The sequence below is a fragment of the Apodemus sylvaticus genome, chromosome 12 (genome assembly GCF_947179515.1).
Source record: "Apodemus sylvaticus chromosome 12, mApoSyl1.1, whole genome shotgun sequence".
NCBI lineage: Eukaryota > Metazoa > Chordata > Mammalia > Rodentia > Muridae > Apodemus > Apodemus sylvaticus.
Genome location: NC_067483.1, coordinates 53981117 through 54001338, shown reverse-complemented (window position 1 = coordinate 54001338; position 20222 = coordinate 53981117). Strand labels below are relative to the sequence as shown.

The following is a 20222-nucleotide window of genomic DNA, read 5'->3' as shown; positions in this document are numbered from 1 at the left end:
TAGTTTAAGTATGAGTTGATTGCTTTGTTTGTTTTTAAATCTGTGTTAAATTCTCGAAAAGAACATAGGGTTGATTTGGGAAGAAAGAGAACAAATAACATTTTAAAGGAAATGCAATACAAATGGATTTTGCCTTTCAAGAATAAATGTATTTCTTGTAACTTCAACTAAGTAGATGCTTCTACAGCCCTCTTGCCTCTTGGGAAGGATTTTCACATCTGAGAATGTTATCATCAAAGCTGGCTCTGAATTGTAAAATGTTGAGAAGTTCAAGCATTGTTTTAAAGATTGTTGAACAGATGTAGATTCCCTAAGGAGATTTGCTTGGTAGTAAATATGTTATATTTCATCTGAGAAACTCAAGATACCAAGAGATAAAGAAAACAAAGATCAGGCTCAAAGAATAGCTGTTGCTGTTCTTATTGCAGAATTGTAAATATATTTCAAAGAGAAACAGCTGTGAATACTTTTCACAATAAAAGAAGATCCCATCAGATATGCCACAGCATGACAGATATTTATATGTCTGATGCCTTGAGATTATTTTCATTGCTAATTACAAATTACCATTCCTGAGAAAGACTGAGATTTCTTTTAAATGAATAACTTGCTTTAGTAGAGCCATACCACTATCACAGGTCTAAAATAAAATATACATTATTTCTAAGTATATTTTCATTAAACAAATGCTGAATGAATTTCACATTGTGAAAAAGATGACTTACTAGAGTCTGGTTACCCATACTTGAACATATCACAGCCTTGGTAGATTCTTCTCCTTTACTGGTAACATTATTTGTAATTAGATTGTCTAAGATAAAACACTAAGAAGAAAGTTGTAGACATTATGCAGACATTTGAATCGAGTAATGGACAGTAAGGTCATATAGAAAGGAATAATTAGTTTGTCTGAAAAGTAGACTCTAAAATGCAAATTCTATAACACAAACTGTGTTCCATTGCCTGTTCCAAAAGCACAAAGAAGTGACTTCAATATGCAGAAATGTAGAACAGAGGGCAGAGAGAAATTAAAGGAAGATAATTTCAATAGTTTCTAAACAGTGAAGAGACTGCCTTGAGAGAGCAAAAATAATTTAATAATCTAAATCGGCTTACTAATTAATGGTCTAGGCTTTTTTTTGTTTGTTTGTTTTAGGAAACACTCAAATACTGAAGAAAACAGGCTTGTTTATGTCTAATTCACTGTCTTAACATTGAAATGTGAAACCACAAGGAAGTTTGAATCTGAAATAATTCTCACAAATATATATGATCTTTTTAATTGGATATTTTCTTTATTTCCATTTCAAATGTTATCCCCATCCCTGGTTTCCCCTCCAGAATCCCCCTATCTCTTCCCCTTGTCCCTGCTTCTATTAGGATGTTCCCCGACCCAACCACCCACCCATTCCTGCTTCCCCAGCCTGGTCTTCCCTTAAACTAGGGCATCCAGCCTTCACAGGACCAAGGGCCTCTTCTCCCATTGATGCCCTACAAGGCTATCCTCTGCTACATATGCTGATGGAGCCATGGGTCCCTCTATGTGTACTTTTTGGTTGGTGGTTTAGTCCCTGGGAGTTGAGGGGGGTCTGGTTGACTGACATTGTTGTTCCTCATATGAGGTTAGAAAACCCTTTTGCTCCTTCATTCCTTTCTCTAACTCCTCTTTTTAAGTCAGCACTTTGAGCAGAGTGGTTCAATTTGATTGTTACATTTTCTTGAGACAGACTATCTGAATTTGATGAATCAAATTATAAATTAGAAAGTATGACTGATTTTCTTAATTGTATAATTTCATTATTTACATTTCAAATTCCTGATTTCTCTACTGGAAACACCCTGTCCCATCCACTCTCCCCCTGTTTCTATGAGGATGTTCCCCTACTCACCTACTCCTGTCTTGCCACCCTGGCATTCCCACACACTAGGGCATTGAGACTTAACAGGACCAAGGGCCTCTTCTCCCATTGAAGCCCTGCAAGACCAAACTCTTGGTTGGTTGTCTAGTCTCTAGGAGCTCTGGGAAGTCTGGTTCGTTGATATTGTTGTTCTTCCTATGGGGTTTCTCTAACTCTACCTAAAGAAATGTTCTTTATCCTTAGTCATCAGGAAAGTGCAAATATAAATTGCCCTGAGATTTCATCTCACACAAGTCAGAATGACTAAGATCAAATAATCAGATGACAGCAGATGCTGGCCATGATGTGGATAAAGAAGAACACTCCTCCATTGTTTGTGGGATTGCAAACTGGAACAACCACTCTGGAAACCAATCTAACAGTTCCTCAGAAAGTTGGACATAGTATTACCTGAGGACCCAGCTATATGACTCTTAGGCATATTCCTAAAAGATGTTCCAACATGTAATAATGTCACATGCTCTACTATGCTCACAGTAGCATTCATAATAGCCAGAAGCTGGAAAGAACCAAGATATCCTTCAACAGAGGAATGAATACAGAATATGTGGTCCATTTACACAATGGAGTGCTACTAAACTATGAAAAACAATGACCTCCTGAAATTCTTAGGCAAATGGTTAGAACTAGAAAATATCATCCTGAGTAAGGTAACCCAATCACAAAAGAACACACAGTATGCATTCACTGATAAGTGGATATTCACCCAAAAGCTCAGAATACCCAAGACACAATTCACAGACCACATGAAGTTCAAGATGAAGGAAGACAGAAGTGTGGGTGCTTAAGTCCTTTTTAGAAGGAGGAACATAATACTCATGGGAGCCAATATGTAGAAAAAGTATGGATCAGAGACTGAAGGAAGGCCATCCAGAGACTGTCCCACCTGGAGATCCATCCCATATAGTCTCCAAACACAGACACTATTGTGGATTCCAAGAAATACATGTGATATGAGCCTGATATAGCCTTCTCCTGAGAGGCTATGCCAGAGTCTGACAAATATAGACACAGATGATTGCAACCAATTGGACTGAGATTAATTGATTTTACAAGTTGAAGTCTAACATGATACCTTTTCTTATTTACTTCATACAATACTCCAACAAAAAACTTCTAAGTGTAAATGATATATAACATATCTGGTAAAATAATTTTGAGTTAGAATGAAGATCCTGTATTTTTGTTTCCTCCCCTACTCCCATGCTCCCGAATTGCAGATACTCCTGAATTCAATTGAGAGACCATTCTTTTTACCTGTACTTTTGAAATGTACAGGGCAGAGCAGAGATGACCTTATGAGTCCATGAAGTATATAGTGTAAATAGACTTTCAATATTGTCAATCTCAGAATCCTCTGGCAACTGAATTCTATTACATAGAGTGATTTCCTTAACATGAAACAGAATCACTGATAGTTTAAATTTTTTTTTTTAAATAGAGTAGGCAAAGGTGGGAAGATTAAACTAACAAGATGAATGTCTAAGAATGATTGAATTATATACAAGTGTTAAAACCAGCCCTATAAATAAGAATATTGTCAATTCCAGAACAAAGTTGAATAATGGACAAAACTTAAAAGTACAGGCATTTCTGCACAGAATGGTAACATGTATTTGGGGAGAGAAACATGGGTGTTGGGGAGATTTAAAATAATTTAATTTCAAACTAAGTGGATACTGTCTAACTTAATTAGACACATACAAATTCAAAATCTTTAGCTTTGTGATGCACTGAGTTTTCCATCACTGGGACAGAATGGAAGCAATCAATACTAAGCCTAAAGAAATTGAAGATTCTTCATCAGACAGGCTTGACAAGCTGGTGACCTGCAGTCTTGTCAGTTTTAAGAGTTGAGACATGGCTTCATGCTTCAATGGTGTTTGTGAAAATTTATCTTGTTATTCTGTGATGTCTTACATAGCCAGGGTGACAAATCTATTCAACCTTTGTAGGACAATACTTGATCCAAGTTCACATAACACTGCTTACTAAAACCTGGACAGAACACCACACATTTGTTTTGCTGCCAATTAACTTCAAGATCTTTCCACTAACACTTTGTCAACTCTTTCAGCTTGGCACTAACTTTGCCAGCACAAGGGTTATTTCTTCTTTAAAGGTAGCTGTTAAGATCTTGCTAGCAAGATAACAGAAAGTAAATGGGATGTGCAGTGACAGACCATTTAGCTCTGTGGCAGATGTTATGTGTGTGCTATATAGGTATTATTAAATGAGAATATTGCATTGTTGTTTAAACCAATATATATTAAGAAAAAGTAAACACTGTAAATCATTGTATGATGTTCCACAACTTTAGAATTATCGATGCATATAAAATGTGACAACAGAAGACATGCTGATACTTTACAATCCAAGGTGTTTGAACATTATTGTATGAAAAATATTGTTATTCAAGTAACATTATAAACATGCCAGATTATTTTAGGCATATCATGGTATATATTCATGCAATAACTATTAGGTTGAAAGAGGCCTGGAATTTGTATGAGGGTGGTGAGGGGTATATGACATAGTTGAAGGAAGGAATGAAACAAGAAATGTTATATTAAAATCTTTTTTAAAATCACTGTTTTTATAAGTAAATTAGAATGAGTACTATTTTTAAAACAGAAAATAGTAACACTTAATGAAGGTATCATGGTAAATTTTAGCTCACAAAGTAAATGTAGACTCTGTTTTATCTTTTAGTGATTTTAGTTACTTTATAATAAATAAGCTAAGGACAACATATAGCTTCATTTCCAGTATTTAAAAAATTATACAAAAATCACAAATTTGTAATCAATGGCACTCTTCATGTGTGGAATAAATTATCTTGCTTTCTGCCACTATTTATAACATTGTGAATCTTATATCTTATTGCTTTCATGTAATTTCTTGAATCACAGATAGTTTAATTTTTTTTAAATAGAGTAGGCATAGAAGTGGGAAGATTAAACTAACAAGATGAATGTGCAAGAATGATTGAATTGTATACAAGTGTTAAAACCAGCCCTATAAATAAGAATATTGTCAATTCCAAAAAAATTGAATAATGGAAAAAACTTAAAGTACAGGTCGTCTCCTGATATCTTCTATGTTTTGGTATAGTTTATGCTAGTGGTATACAATCCAAAGCCTCTCATTTGCTGCTGTATTAAGTTTTAGTTTTTGTAACAAAATAGGAGAAATAAACAACTTCAGGGAATGAGGATTTGTGAGGCTTCTGGTTTCAGAGAATTTGGCCCTTGACTTCATCTTCTGTAGCCTCTAATCCCATGCCTAATGAGGTAAACATGAACTGGAGGAAAGTGTTTACTTATGGCAGTGTTGTACAAGAGAAGAAGGTGGGACCCAGAGAAATACTCCTTAAAGAGTTAGTTCCCTGTAGCTTCATTCCTCCAGCAAGGTACAGCTTATTAATGTCTAATATCTTCAAATATCCCAGAGGTGTTTGAATCCATCAGTGTATTATTTATTTATTATGACCAATACAATCACATCTCAATTTTGGCCCCAGCTATGAATCAGCCTCACCACATAAAATTTCTCTTGGTTTGGGTACAGTAGTCATAATTTAATCTGTATTACAGAAGTTTTCAAATGATCACATGTAACATTAAAATTAATAGTTGTTCTTGAAAAGATAGTGTGCTATGTAAGAGTGATTTTATTTAGTCTGTGCTCATTTTGGGATTGAGCACTTATTACCAAAATGTTAAAAGGCTACTGTTGATGTGTTATTTCTAGATATATTAAGTTTAATTTTAATGAATAATATGGAAATGATTACTTTAAAATGAAATAAATTTTGTGGCATTGAAGCACACACCTGTAATTCCCAACATTTGGAATGGTGGAATCAAGAGACCCAGGAGTTCAATGATTTCCTTGACCTCATACAACTATTAAGACACCATGAGCTTCAGCTCTGTTTAAAATCACAGCCACAAGAAGAACACGGTCTGAAATCTTTCTTACCCTTTGCATTCTCTCATAGTTCACAATAATAATAGTCTCAGTATATCTGATACTTTGGAAAATATAGAAAAATCATTTAACGTCGCTTCCCACTGGAGCTAATGACCTTAAAACACAAATACCAAACTGATCCTTTTCATTAAACACATATAAAAATCATAAATATTGATTTTTGGTTTTTTAAATTTTTTCATACACTGACATAATTTATACTGTCTTTATATCAACTAAGCATATATTAGGGTTTGGCAAAATAATAAATACTACTAAAAATATTTCAACATTTCAAGAAAAACAAAAATATCTGAGTTTTAGCCTTCCTCAGAGGGTAGGTGACTAGACTCTCCATTGTCTCCCTATAGTAACACAGATTGTCTGTGCTTCCCAACTTCAGTGCCACTAGTTGTTTTGGATATAACCCAACCATCAATATTCTCCTATAATCTTCCATATTTCAGTGACCAGCACTGATTCTTTTCATAGTCTATTTACATAAACAAGTCATATGGCCACACAGCTTCAAGATGGTGGGTCATCAATTATCACACATTTTCTCTGGTATATTTGTTTGGTGAAGAATATGAATGGCAATTTTGTTTTACATATAAACATTTTTAGTAAGTTTGATCTCTTCTGTAATCTTGGCAATAAATACTATGGATTAAACATGAGTTTGTTATAAAAGTGATCTATCACTGAACTATATCTCCAGGTCCTTTTCTCTAAATCTGTAGTATTTATTTTGAAAGCTATGATCACTAGAAACAAAATCCTTTTTGTGATAAATCATGACTTAGCAATAATTCCTTAACATTGTGCCAGTACACATGCATGCAAAACCAACATAAAACTCAACAGATTGATGTATTGTCTCTGAATAACTACTCATTTATATGAATAGGCTATTCATATAAAATGCAGTGTGCTTGATTATGCAGATATGGAAAAGAAATCTTATTTAAGTGTTTTAGTTGATTGATTATGTTTAAAAAAAGTCTAATGGGAAAGAGTGGAGTGAGAGAAGATTGAGTTCAAGATGTACTGAAAACAAATAAGCACGAGAAGGGGGAATGGGATAGGGAGTTTCCAGGGTGAAACTGGGAAAGAGAATAATATTTGAAATGTAAATAAAGAAAATATTCTAATAAAATAAATCAAATACAAAATTATATTTATTTTCTCTATATGTTTTACTAACTTTTTCTGAATGTCATTTCAGGTATCATTCTTGTATTAGTTCAGATTTAAACAATAAATAAATAAATAAATAAATAAATAAATAAATAAATAAAACAAATAATAAAATAATAAATAAAAACACAACAAAGCCCAACATTCAAAGTTCAAATATGACAATAATAATAACACAGAGAATATTTATGCCATTTAAAATTATTTTTGAGGGCACACTTATTGAAAGCAAGTATGACAATTATTGTGGCATTCTCAGAAAAACAAAAGAAGACAATTGAGGAAATAAAAGCCACAATCAATATTTGATGGCACACTTATTACATCTGTATTATTTTTATCTACTAAACAGAAAATGAATTATGATTTATAATGTGTTTACTTTGTAGAGCCTGCAGTACTAGGTTTTGTGTAATGACACAAAGAGATGTCAGAGTTCTTAGCTCCACATACATGTCAAACCCCTGTCAGACTCTTGAAATGCTAGAACTGATTCTGACAGGAATAAAAGACAGGAAGGCCAACTGAAACAAGTATGAGGTATTTGGCAGTAAGACTCAGACTCTAAATCAAGCATTATTGCACAAAACTCTTGCTTGGCACTCTATAGACATCCTACTTCATATAAGACTAAAAATTAATTGAACTGCAAAAAAATGTGTTAATGTCAAAGGTGTTATTTGTAGTATATTAAATAGTACACAGTTAAATACTATCAGAGGGAAGACCATAACTAATCAAACACAATAGCGTGAAAACCAATTTGTTTTTCTCCTTCCTTTCTTGGATCTATAAACTACATTTTATTTGGAAATTATTTAAAAATTATGGTAGAGCCAAAAAGAAATTATCATCAGTTAAAATATATTTTTTGAGAGAAATTAAGATTGCAACTTGGTATTATAGAAAAGAGCTTATTTTCTTCTCTTAACTCTAATATACCAAGTTCCTTTAAGGAATTATCTTATCTTATAAACACAAAAATAATAGCGACAATAATATAACCTACACAAAGAAAACATTGTTTGTTAGTTTAATGGGTAGAATAATTTTCTTTTTAGGTCATCAGTCTAAATAGGTTGTCACATAATAAATGAAGTTGCTGAAATTTTCAAAGAGCAAGAGACCTGCTAAAGTCAGTGTGGCTTGCTACTAATAAAGATTGTGTGTTTGCTTTATCTAAATAGCTTATAACAAAATTAAAGATACCATAGAAAAATACATTGAAGTTCATTTAAGACTGAATACATTTAATTCTCCTGCTAGCACATAAAATTAAAGAAAGCTGATTAGAAAGGGAAAATTCTGTTTGTTGCCCCTCTATTATAAAATTATATGACTTGATGAACTGCAGAGATTATGAGTTCCTTATCTAGTACTTGAAAAATCTAACTGGCATTTTGACTTTGCAGAAACACTCTGTTGCTCTTGCTCTTCATTGCTCATGGTAAAATGCTATTTCCCTCTTTTCCTGTCAAATCAGGCTACAACATAAAATATGATTACAAATACAATGAAGAGAAGTTCACATGGAGCCAATGATAATTGACAGCACATAACCCACAACCAAACCATTACATGGTGGTGTTTACTTGAGCCTGAATTCAACAAGTAGCAAAATGAAGAGCAGACCTTAGCTAAGCTGTGGTAGATATAGAATGCAAATTTCAAACTGTGTTTCTATTTATCTAGTATTATAGGGTTATTTCCCATTGTAGGATTGTCATGCTGGTCATGACTTCAACAGAAATTTGATCCAGAAATGTACAGATAAATACTGGTCCCCAGTGAAAAGTCTAATTTTGTTGCATTGACCTAATGGCTTATGGAGATATAGATGATACTTAAGAGTGCCTTCAATTGGAATAATGATACAAGAGAAAATAAAGGATAAAATGTTATCTACAGTAGCTAGAAAATAATATTTTCAATACATTCTGGACATGGTAAATAAAATATGAGGTCTGGTTTTGGCAAGACCTTATAGTCAGGAGTGGTACATAATTGTTATACATGAAAATGAGATGTCCTTCCACATGATGACAGCACTGTTAGACCATATACTCAGCTGAAAAAGTAAAGAAACTCCATGGTCAATAAGTCATGGGGAAAAGCTGTGCAATTTTGATTTGTGTGTGTGTGTGTGTATATATATATATATATATATATATATATATATATATATATATATATATATATATATATATGATTTTTGTACAATGTCATGAAACATTAAAAACCTGAACTGAAGGTAAAATAAACCTGATGTAATAAAAAATGTATTTGTTTCTCAACTTTGAAAATTTAGAGAATGCATCCAGTTTTGAAGATAATTGTACTTCAATCTGCTCAAAAGGATACATCCATGGGATTCTCATCCTCATACTACACAGTAACTATCCTTAGAGTGTCTGCCTTGAATAACCTGAATACTGTAAGTACTTGCAGTTGAATTCCTCAATGTTGCAGATTTTTGTACAGATAAAACAATAATTTCTTCCATTTACGACATATATAACCACATGGTATGTATACACTGATAAGTCGATATTAGCCCAAAAGGACCATCCCTGACCTCAAGCTGTATTACAGAGCAATAGTGATCAAAGCAGCATGGTATTGGTACAGAAACAGGCAGGTAGATCGATGGAATAGAATTGAAGACCCAGAAATGTACCCAGGCACCTGTTGTTACTTGATCTTTAACAAAGGAGCTAAAACCATCCTGTGGAAAGAAGACAGCATTTTGAACAAATGGTACTGATTCAACTGTAGGTCAGCATGTAGAAGAATGCACAGCAGTCCATTCTTATCTCCTCTTACAAAACCAGATAAAACCATGTAAACTCAGATACACTGAAACTAATAGAAGAGAAACTGGGAAAGACCCTCAAACATGTGGCACAGGGGAAAATTTCCTGAACAGAATACAAATGGCTTATGATCTAAGATCAACAATTGACAAATGGGACCTCATAAAATTGGAAAGCTTCTATAAGGCAAAAAACACTGTCAATTCACAATTTTTTTTGTAGAATTTTTTTAATTCGATATATTTTTTATTTACTTTTCAAAAGATTTCCCCTTTCCTAGCCCCCCCCACTCCCAGAAAGTCCCATAAACCCCCTTCTCTCCCCCTGTCCTCCCACCCACCCCTTCCCACTTCCCTGTTCTGGTTTTGCTGAATACTGCTTCACTGAGTCTTTCCAGAACAAGGGGCCACTCCTCCTTTCTTGTTGTACCTCATTTTATGTGTAGATTATGTTTTGGGTAATCCAGGTTTCTAGGTTAATATCCACTTATTTGTGAGTGCATACCATGATTCATCTTTTGGGTCTGGGTTACCTCACTTAGTATGATGTTCTCTAGCTCCATCCAATTGCCTAAGAATTTCATGAATTCATTGTTTCTAATGGCTGAATAGTACTCCATTTTGTAGATATACCACATTTTTTGCATCCACTCTTCTGTTGAGGGATACCTGGGTTCTTTCCAGCATCTGGCAATTATAAATAGGGCTGCTATGAACATAGTAGAGCATGTATCCTTATTACATGGTGGGGAATCCTCTGGGTATATGCCCAGGAGTGGTAAAGCAGGATCTTCTGGAAGTGAGGTGCCCAGTTTTCGGAGGAACCGCCAGACTGATTTCCAGAGTGGTTGTACCAATTTGCAACCCCACCAGCAGTGGAGGAGTGTTCCTCTTTCTCCACACCCTCTCCAACACCTGCTATCTCCTGAATTTTTAATCTTAGCCATTCTGACTGGTGTAAGGTGAAATCTCAGGGTTGTTTTGATTTGCATTTAATGACTGTACTGAAAACAGATCATCTCGAACTGAATATAACATAAAGAAAATATATCAGTTCATGTTTTCAACATTCTACACACAGAGTGAATAAGAAGTAATTCAGGCTTTCACTTATGTAGCCAAAGAAGACTTTATTCAATATTGCTTATCTTGAGAAATTGGATCTCACCAGGAGTTGGAACAGAGTGTCTTTATTTCCAATACTCAGGAGACAAAGGTAGGCAGTGCACTGAGTTTGAGGCTTACCTGGTCTATAGGCCAAGTACCATAGAAGCCAGGGCCTACCCAGATAAACCCTGTCTCAAAGCAAAGCAAAACAAAACAAAACAAAAATAAATACATGCAAAAGAACAAAGAAAAGAGAAGAGAGAAATAAAGAAGCAAAGATAGATGATAGATAGATAGATAGATAGATAGATAGATAGATAGATAGATAGATGATAGATTTGGTTTTGTTGTCTTTGATTCTGCTTGGTTTGGTTTGGTTAGGGTTTTGTTTTTATTTTTGGTTGATTTGTTTGTATGTGTGATGTGTGTGTGTGTGTGTGTGTGTGTGTGTGTGTGTGTGTGTGAGAGAGAGAGAGAGAGAGAGAGAGAGAGAGAGAGAGTAGGAGAAAGATAGAGGTCATGACTCACAAATCTCAGGATGGCATCAAACTAACTTACCATGAGTCCTGAGTGACCTAAAATCTAAAAAAAAAAAAAAAAAAAAAAAAAAAAAAAAAAAAAAAAAAACCTAAAATCCTAGTCTTTCTCCTTCCATTTCATTTCCTAATTAGGAGGAATATTTGTTTGTCCTATACCTACTTTTTGTGGGAATATGAATCAAACCCTGGGCTTACTTCGTTTATGAAAGCACTCTACCGAACTAGTCTTATTCTCAAACGTAAGCAATTCTTAACACTTTCATTACTCTGCCTCTCCAAACTTACTGAAAAATAAGTAATAATACTTATAATCTTCATGTTTCTTTAGAAAAATAAAAACCATTCTTCTCTTGGAAATTTTAGAGACCATTGCTGGAGTTAGAAGATACTCAGATTTTTTTTCTATATTCTTTCTTTACATTCCATACGCTTTTTCCCTTTCCAGGTTCCCCCCTCCCCATAAGATAAGCTCTCTTCCCTCTGCCTGTTCCCCAATCCACCCCCTACCACTTCTCTCTCCTGGTAATCACCTACAATGCTGCATGAAGTCTTTCCAGGAACAGGGTCCACTCCTTCCTTCTTCTTGGGAATTATTTGCCATATGAGTTGTGTCATGGGTATTCAGAGATTCTGGGCTAATATCCACTTATCAGTGAGTGTATTCCACATGTGTTCTTTTGTGAATGAGTTACTTCACTTAGGTGATATTTTCCAGTTCCAATCGTTTGCCTAAGAATTTCATGAATTCATTGTTTTTAATTGCTGAGTAGTATTCCATTGGGTAAATATGCCACATTTTCTCTATCCATTCCACCATTGAGGGACATCTGGGTCCTTTGCAGCTTCTGGCTATTATAAATAAGGTTGCTATGAACATAGTGGAGCATGATTGTTATTGCATGCTGGGGTATATGCCCAGGAGTGGTATTGCAGGGTCCTCCGGAAGTGTCATGCCCAGTTTTCTGAGGAACCACCAGTGTGTTTAATAATATTCTATAAAAGGATAGGGAATCTTATAATTTGCAGGCTTCAACTAGTAGCTATGCTGGATACCAGTTCATACCATAAACCAAGCAATGCTATGCCTGAAACGTGAATATGTAAAGAAAATAAGACTCATTATTGGGGAGGAATATTAAAATAGAGTAGAATATGATAAAATTGTTCTCAATGTCGTAGCTTCTAAAGTGCCTTTTGACATTCAAGTCCTTTATTTTTTCATAGTGTTGTTCCCCAGAAAACAGCTTTTGTTTGTTTCCTATTTTTGTTTTTCTTATAAGTTTATAATCGACTGTCCCTTGTGGGGGGAGTTTTTAAGAAGGTAAATTTTAGAAATACTGTACATGTTACTAAGAGTCAGGAATACGTACTAAATTTGCAGGTGAACACAAATGAGTTTTTCTGAACTGTAACATTCCATACAGTTGTAACATCCCAAACTCTTTAGGGAGTTTATCAAGTTTTAAATCAAATGTTTAAATGCACAACGCTCTCCAAAAGTCACACCTAGACTTTTTACATTATGAGGTGTTCTCTAACTGACATTCTTAGAACACCAAATAAACGTCTTTTAATATAATAGAACATGATCTTGTTGAAGATACTGTTGACTGCATATCACAGTTTAAATTCTGAATAAGGAAAGTGATAACAGAAGTATTTCAAAGTGTCATGTCAAATTGTTTCTAAAATGTTTGTGTTTTATACCAAACAAACTTTTTTCCTTTAAGACAATTACCATTCAAAAAATGGTATCATTGGAAAAAACTCTATAGTCTATAACCTTTCCTTAAATAAATAAGTTTCTCACTTGTAAAATATAGTTAACTTTGAAAATTAATAGAAAATATATACCATTTGTTTGGGTTATTTGTTTTGCAGAGATTCGGTAAATTGTTTATAATTTAATTTTAAACAAAACCAGATATATGTGCAAGACTTAAATATTTTAATTTTCTCCATAAAGGCTGGGAATCTTGACCCAAATATGGGAAAAGACATTAGCTTTACATTATTTAAAATATAATTGTCACTTTCATAAAATTAAGCATAGCAAGTAAATTACTTAGTTATTGCAAATATAAGAGTGTATGAAGACTTATGTTACTATTCTCTTTATTTGTAATTACATCTTACACCCGATGTATCTGTGTACCAACACCATTTATTAAAAATGCTTTATTTTTGGAAATGTAAAGATTTAATGCATTCTATATTATTTTATAATTAGCATTACAAATGTCTGTGATCCACACTCCAACATACCCCATGTTGCTATTTTTCCCTCAGAAAGATTCTTCTAAAATCAAATGAACATTTTCCTGTAATTAAATATATTGGAGACATTCTCAGATTACAAGGTTTGAAAATTAGTATATTTGTAATAAAAACTACCTGACACTTTTGTTTACAGGCTGGAATAAGTATATTATCTAAGACTTGCATATAATAGAACAAAATGACCCCTACAAAAACATGCTGCTCTAATATACAAATTGGATTTTACATGTGAAAATTGTAAGCAGAGCCAACAGAAAAACATTTATAAACAAGTTATCTTGACCTGATGAAATTTGCAACTTACTTTTCTTCTCTTTTTGTGTGGTGACTGCAATTAGCAGTTTAAATTACTGAGCTATGCACCCTGACATACTTCATGCTGCTATTGGTACCTGAGAAAAACACTTCTAAATTCAGATAATTATCCTCCTAATTAAAGAATTACACGCTGATATATCTCAGTTTCAGTGAAAAAAATGTCTTAGCCTGTTAATTACTAGCATTTGTTTTATTTTTCAAGTTAAATTGAATCAGCTCTTTAAAAGAAAACTACAATGTGTCCCTTTTTTATTTTAGTTTGGTTTTTGTCTCTTTATGTAAAGCATAAAAGGATTTTAATTTCTGCAGCAATGGTAAGTATGACAAATTCTTATGTCTTGTATCTATAAGTTTTAGAAGCCATAAAACAAAATAATTCTATCATGACTTTACACAAATGCATTTGACTGCTTAATTTCTCTGGTAGTTGGAGAAACAGCAGTAAGATATAAAAGTATAATTCTAAAATGTTTGTGTAAGGCATTACTTTTTAAATATTTTTATAAAATTTCTTCTCCTGTAACTTTGTACATCAACATGATACATTCTGGTGATCTTTCATCTACTTCTGACAAACCCTCTAATCCTATTAACCACTTTGCCTATTTCTCATATTCCTGTTTTTGTGTTTCTTCTTCCTAATGAGCCTAACCGAGGAGGTATACATGGCCATAGGTTTTGAACTATTAATGACTGATGGAAATGTGTGGCCATACAAATTACGGCAGAAGATACCAGGAGACTAATGGATCAGGAGACTTCAGTCTTGTGAGACTCTCCCCAATCCAAGCAATTCTAGCTGTTGTGAGATCATGACTATTGTGGGACTATCATGACCTGAAGGAAGTCTCTCACAGTCACTGTCTTCTAGTTTCTACATTACATGAGCATAATTTGTAAAAAAAAAAAAAAAAAAAAAAAAAGTTCAAATATCTTTAGACACTGCTAGTTCCTTTGTGACCATCTAAATTACGGCATTCCTATTGTATATTCCAATCATCATTGATTTCATATCTATATGTTTGGCTAACTTGTAGTTTGGTTTACAAATCATACCTTTATCTAGAATAAAACTGCTTTAAAAACAATGTGCTTATTACATTTTAATAGCACATTATGATGTTTTATATATTTTCCTCTCCCAACCTTTGATTCTAAATACCTGGTGAACATTTTACAATTTTTACCTTATTCTTCCTCCCTTTATTTTATTCAAACAAAGTCATTATGGCAAGCAGAAAGAGTTTAGCTGCTCATTTCAGTATTTTCATTATCAATTTTCAAAGTCTGGTTTTCTTCCATTTGGTAAGTATATTTTAAAAGGTACATAAAATGTGATTTTTTTCATATCAGAACACATGTGCATTGGTTAATATCAAGATGATTGTCTCTACTGTACCAGTGTTTTATGATGAAAACTTCAAAACCCCTTCATTCAATATCCATCATGAGAGTATTAAAGAGTAGCACACCAGAATTTCTTCCATATCCTGAGAAAGCTTTCAGGTCCCATCTGTTCATCTATTCCTTTCACTTACCAGAATGCTTTCTTAAATTTTGCTTGTGAATAGAATCATATGGAAGTTGTCTTTCAATGCCTCATTTATTTCTCTAAACACAGTGATCTTGATTTCCAGATGTGTTGATGATTGTGGAGTTTCATTATTTGAGATAGTGTAGTAGGACTCTGTTGGTTTCTTCTCTACATGGAGCACTCGCCATTAAGTTTTGAATCAAATGCCATCTTACCTTCTATTATGGGGCTGCTGTTTCATATTCCCATTGTATACAAAAGTTCGCTGCACAGTGTTGGCAGTTCCTATTTTTAGCTGGATAGATATAGCTATTCTTATTGAATAAAGTACTGTCTTGATGCTTTAGTTTTCATTGCCATCATGAATAGAAAATTTAAGCATTTTTAAAAAATAATTTTGTCCATTTATATATGATTTTATGAAAAAAATATTTAAGTCAATTTCTCTCAGCTTCTGCTTTGGATTTTAAAGCTCCTCATATTCTTAATATCATATTGTTTGCTGATCATTTTCTAAAATTTTCTCCAATTTCTTTTTTTTTTTCAAGACAGGGTTTCTCTATGCAGTCCTGGCTATCCTGGAACTCACTTTGTAGACCAGGCTGGCCTTGAACTCAGAAATCTGCCTGCCTCTGCCTCCCACGTGCTGGAGGCATGCGCCACCACTCCCCCACTCCTGTCCCTAATTTTCTCCCATTTCTCACAGTAATCTTTATTGTTAATTCTTTTATTTACTGTACAGAACATGTGCATTATGGTTTTGTAGTATTTCTATATATTTGTTTATATTTTTCTGTGCTTTAGGGTATAAATCATAGACCCTATATGATAGGGTGCAAGGTATGTGATAAATCATATTTTGCATGATGTCTTCTAGTCTTTTTTAGCTTATACCTCTTTGAACATTCAAATTATGAAGAAATGCCCATGGTTTTCAGACTCAGGTCTTGATTAAGAAAAATATATTCACTTCTGCTGCTTCACTCTTTTTATTCACCATGGTACCACAAGACCAACGGGAAGCCAACAGCCAAGAAAGCAAAAGGACACAGAAGAATTGGTAAAAACTCAGATGATCACATATTTGATATGACCCATTTTTTAAAAATATTTTTGATTCTTTCATTAATGTGTCCTCAATATAAACAAGCTCAACTTTATTCTCGAACTGATGTTTTGGCACCAATCTCTCTCAAACTAATGAGAAATTCATTTTAATTAATATCATTATGGCCTCTGTATGAATATTTGGGATTGGACAAGCTATGAGGGTACCTGAAGAATACTAATTATCTCAGTACCCATTATTTGCCTATTGTTTACAGCAGTCAAAGGATGTAGCTTTATGAGATTTTCCTCATCCATGTCAGAGGCTCATGTGGTGTCACTGTGCATGTATGGCTTAGACAGACATATTCTTAATGTTTTCTGAATAAAGTTGTCTATAATATATACAACACACACACATACACACACACATACACACACTAACATATTCATGCCAATTAACTTAGGTAATTTAATCAAAGAGAAAGAAGCATGCTGCTTCTGTAACTAAAAGATGTATTAGAATTTGAAATAAGCTATGAAGCATGGAATTAGAATAGAAAGATAGTAAAATAACCCAGTACAGTAAAGCGAACTGAGAAATAAAGATACATTATGGAACATGTATACTGTGTGTGTGTGTGTGTGTGGTGTGTGTGTGTGTGTGTGTGTGTGTGTGTGTGTGTAAATGAGATTGGCTTCTTTGGGATTACATTTCTTAATATTGTGCATAGTATTTTGTTCAGTTAAGAAAGTACTATGAAATTTGATGTCCTCATAAATATTTTAGAAACTATTTTTATCCTCAATGGATCATTATTTAATATGCTCTGTTTTCAATAATCACTATAAGAGCTGATCATGTTAAAACCTCTAAATCCAAACTCAAAGTTGTAATCAAGTTTTGCTTCACACCTGTCCTGAAACAGTCCTATACCACATTTAATTTCAAATCTTGTATTAGTGATTGTAGCATTCCTCTGTATAAGATTCCATTAAACTAATTCAGGCTTTATTAATTAAACTATCTAACCATCTGCTTTTACATCTAGGTTGAAATTAAGGCAAAGAATATAAAGACTTACTACCTAGTGTGCACTCTCAATATAATCATTACAATCTAATTGGGCTGCAGACAATTGTTCAGGTTACTTAACCTGAGGGAGAAACATTTTCGAAGGACTAGGAGGTTTTCAGGTTTGAAATCTTCCATGAGTTGATAAGTGTGTCCCAAGGAAAAACACTTGCAGAAAGTCAGAGTGTTCCTTCATCACTTTACATCTCAACCTTCATTCTTGTCAAGTCTATTCTTCTGACAAAACTATGCTTTTTTCAATTATATTTTACTAAAAATTTGACAAATTATTATTATGATACACAATTTAGTATTAAGATAGACAGAACTAATGTGGGGTAACTAAATCAAACTAAGTAAAGTGTCCATTATCCCTCACAATAAGTAAGGCTTTTGTTTGTAATAGTATGAGTTTCATCCAGAAATCTTTCAAATATACAACATATTTCTATTTCTATAGCCACAAATTATCCAATAACTCTCAATTTTAATTTTTTTCCTAACTGAAATGTTGTGTTAGTAAGCAACTATTCCCTCAAAACCCAATGTCCATCCTCTCTTTCTATGCCTTCATTCATTGTTTTGACAAAAATAGACCTAGGGGTATGGATTCTCTCCAGTCCTACTTAATGTTGTTGTGTGCAATGCCATGCTCCTCTTTGCTTACTTGGGGATCATGGGTGCCTAGCACATTTGCACCAAATTATACCATTCATAATACATTAGATTTATTATTTCCTGCTTCATTATCTATCATCATCCATTGTCTTTTTGTTTGTTTTGGTTTTTTTGTTTGTTTTGTTGAGACAGGATTTCTCTGTATAGTCCTGGCTGTCCTGGAACTCACTCTGTAGACCAGGCTGGCCTCGAACTCAGAAATCCACCTGCCTCTGCTTCCCAAGTACTAGGATTAAAGGTGTGTGCCACCACTGCCTGGCTTGTCTTTTAAACATTGTTATATTAATTTCTGGAATATTTTTTACCTTCTATTGTTTTAAGGTCAGCATTTTTTAAAAAATAAATTCTTTTAAAGGAGACACACATAATTATAAGTTATGTAGGTAATAAAAAGCAGGTCAAAGAGAATATTACTGCCTTTCTAATAATAAAATAAATAATGGAAAATCCACAGACCATTAATATAAAATAGCTCTAGATTTAATTAAAAATGTGGTCAATATATGGTGAGTTATCAGGAAAAGCATGAGAGGAAGGCACACAGCACAAAGTGACAACTATTTCCTCATAAGTAAAACTCAAGAGCTCCAAGAGAATTGTAGAGAACCATGAAAAGCATTAGATGACAATCCCATATATTGAAATGACAGTATAATTTCTTAATATGTGGTTAACTTCAAGTTAGGAACAGGCTGTGCTCCAGTACCAATAGCATATTAACAATACATAAAACAGCAATACTGTTAGTAAAACAGTTACCAAGCAATAACAAATGCAATATAAATATCCACTTAAAATACTGATAAAAATGAAAAATTTTCCAACCATGAAATGAAATATGGTTTCAACAGGAGCAATCAGTCCTTTCCTCATAATTTTTGGACCAAGACAAAGTTTATGGTAGTAAAAATCTCTGTCTTACCTGAATCTTCAAAGTCACTGTTGTAGGCATTCCATGTTTCAGTTATTCGGAGAAGATTCTCTTCCATGGCTTGAATATCCATGGATGGGCAATTGCATTCTGGGAATTTTGGACCACAGTGGCACCAGCAGTCATTATCCTTGCAGATAAACTCCCCCTCAGAATTACAGGCAATGTAGCTCAATGCTGCCTGTACAAAACGCTCCTGAAGGTAGTCTGGGAGGAGAACCTGAAGCCCTTGAAAGACAAATAAAGTGATCCAGTTTATGGCCTCAAACATAATAAGAAAGTACTTGTTTACAACACCCTGAGTAGATAGGAATGGTAAATGTTATTATTTTAACCTATGATTGTATCTCTCTTTAAAAACTATCATTAGGAAAATTATCTGCCTACACAATTTCAATACTCATAGGCTACAGGAATATAGAATTTCAAATTTTACACTAATGATTAGTATTCTACTCTTTATGAACCAATCCTTGGATCTTTGATGTAACTGATTAGGGAATTTGATAATCTTTTATACATTTGTACTAAACCTACATATTTGCAGACATACGATCACTCTTAACTGCCTCTTGATATCAATACTTTCGTTTTACTTTTAGTCTATCATTCTGTCAAAACTATAATAAAATAATACCATTAGTTGTGTTCTAAGAGTTGCATGAAAGATAGGATGGCAGACCGTAACATAGGACACAAAGAAGTCTATCTTATATGATTCTGTTGTTTAGGTGCAAGGACAAACACTGAGTAGAGAAGAGCAGATGGACTGACAAAGTTTATTCACAATCTATTTCTTTGTTGTGT

General features: G+C 33.6%; 1 protein-coding gene across 2 annotated transcripts in view; it reads right to left on the bottom strand.

Moving 5' to 3' along the window:
- Brinp3 (BMP/retinoic acid inducible neural specific 3) overlaps positions 1 to 20222 on the bottom strand; it is a 381590-nt gene that overhangs the window by 125068 nt on the left and 236300 nt on the right. For both annotated transcript variants that reach the window (XM_052200491.1, XM_052200492.1), the window contains one exon: positions 19407 to 19643. In XM_052200491.1, coding sequence (XP_052056451.1) covers positions 19407 to 19643 — 237 coding nt within the window. The remainder of the gene's footprint in view (positions 1 to 19406; positions 19644 to 20222) is intronic.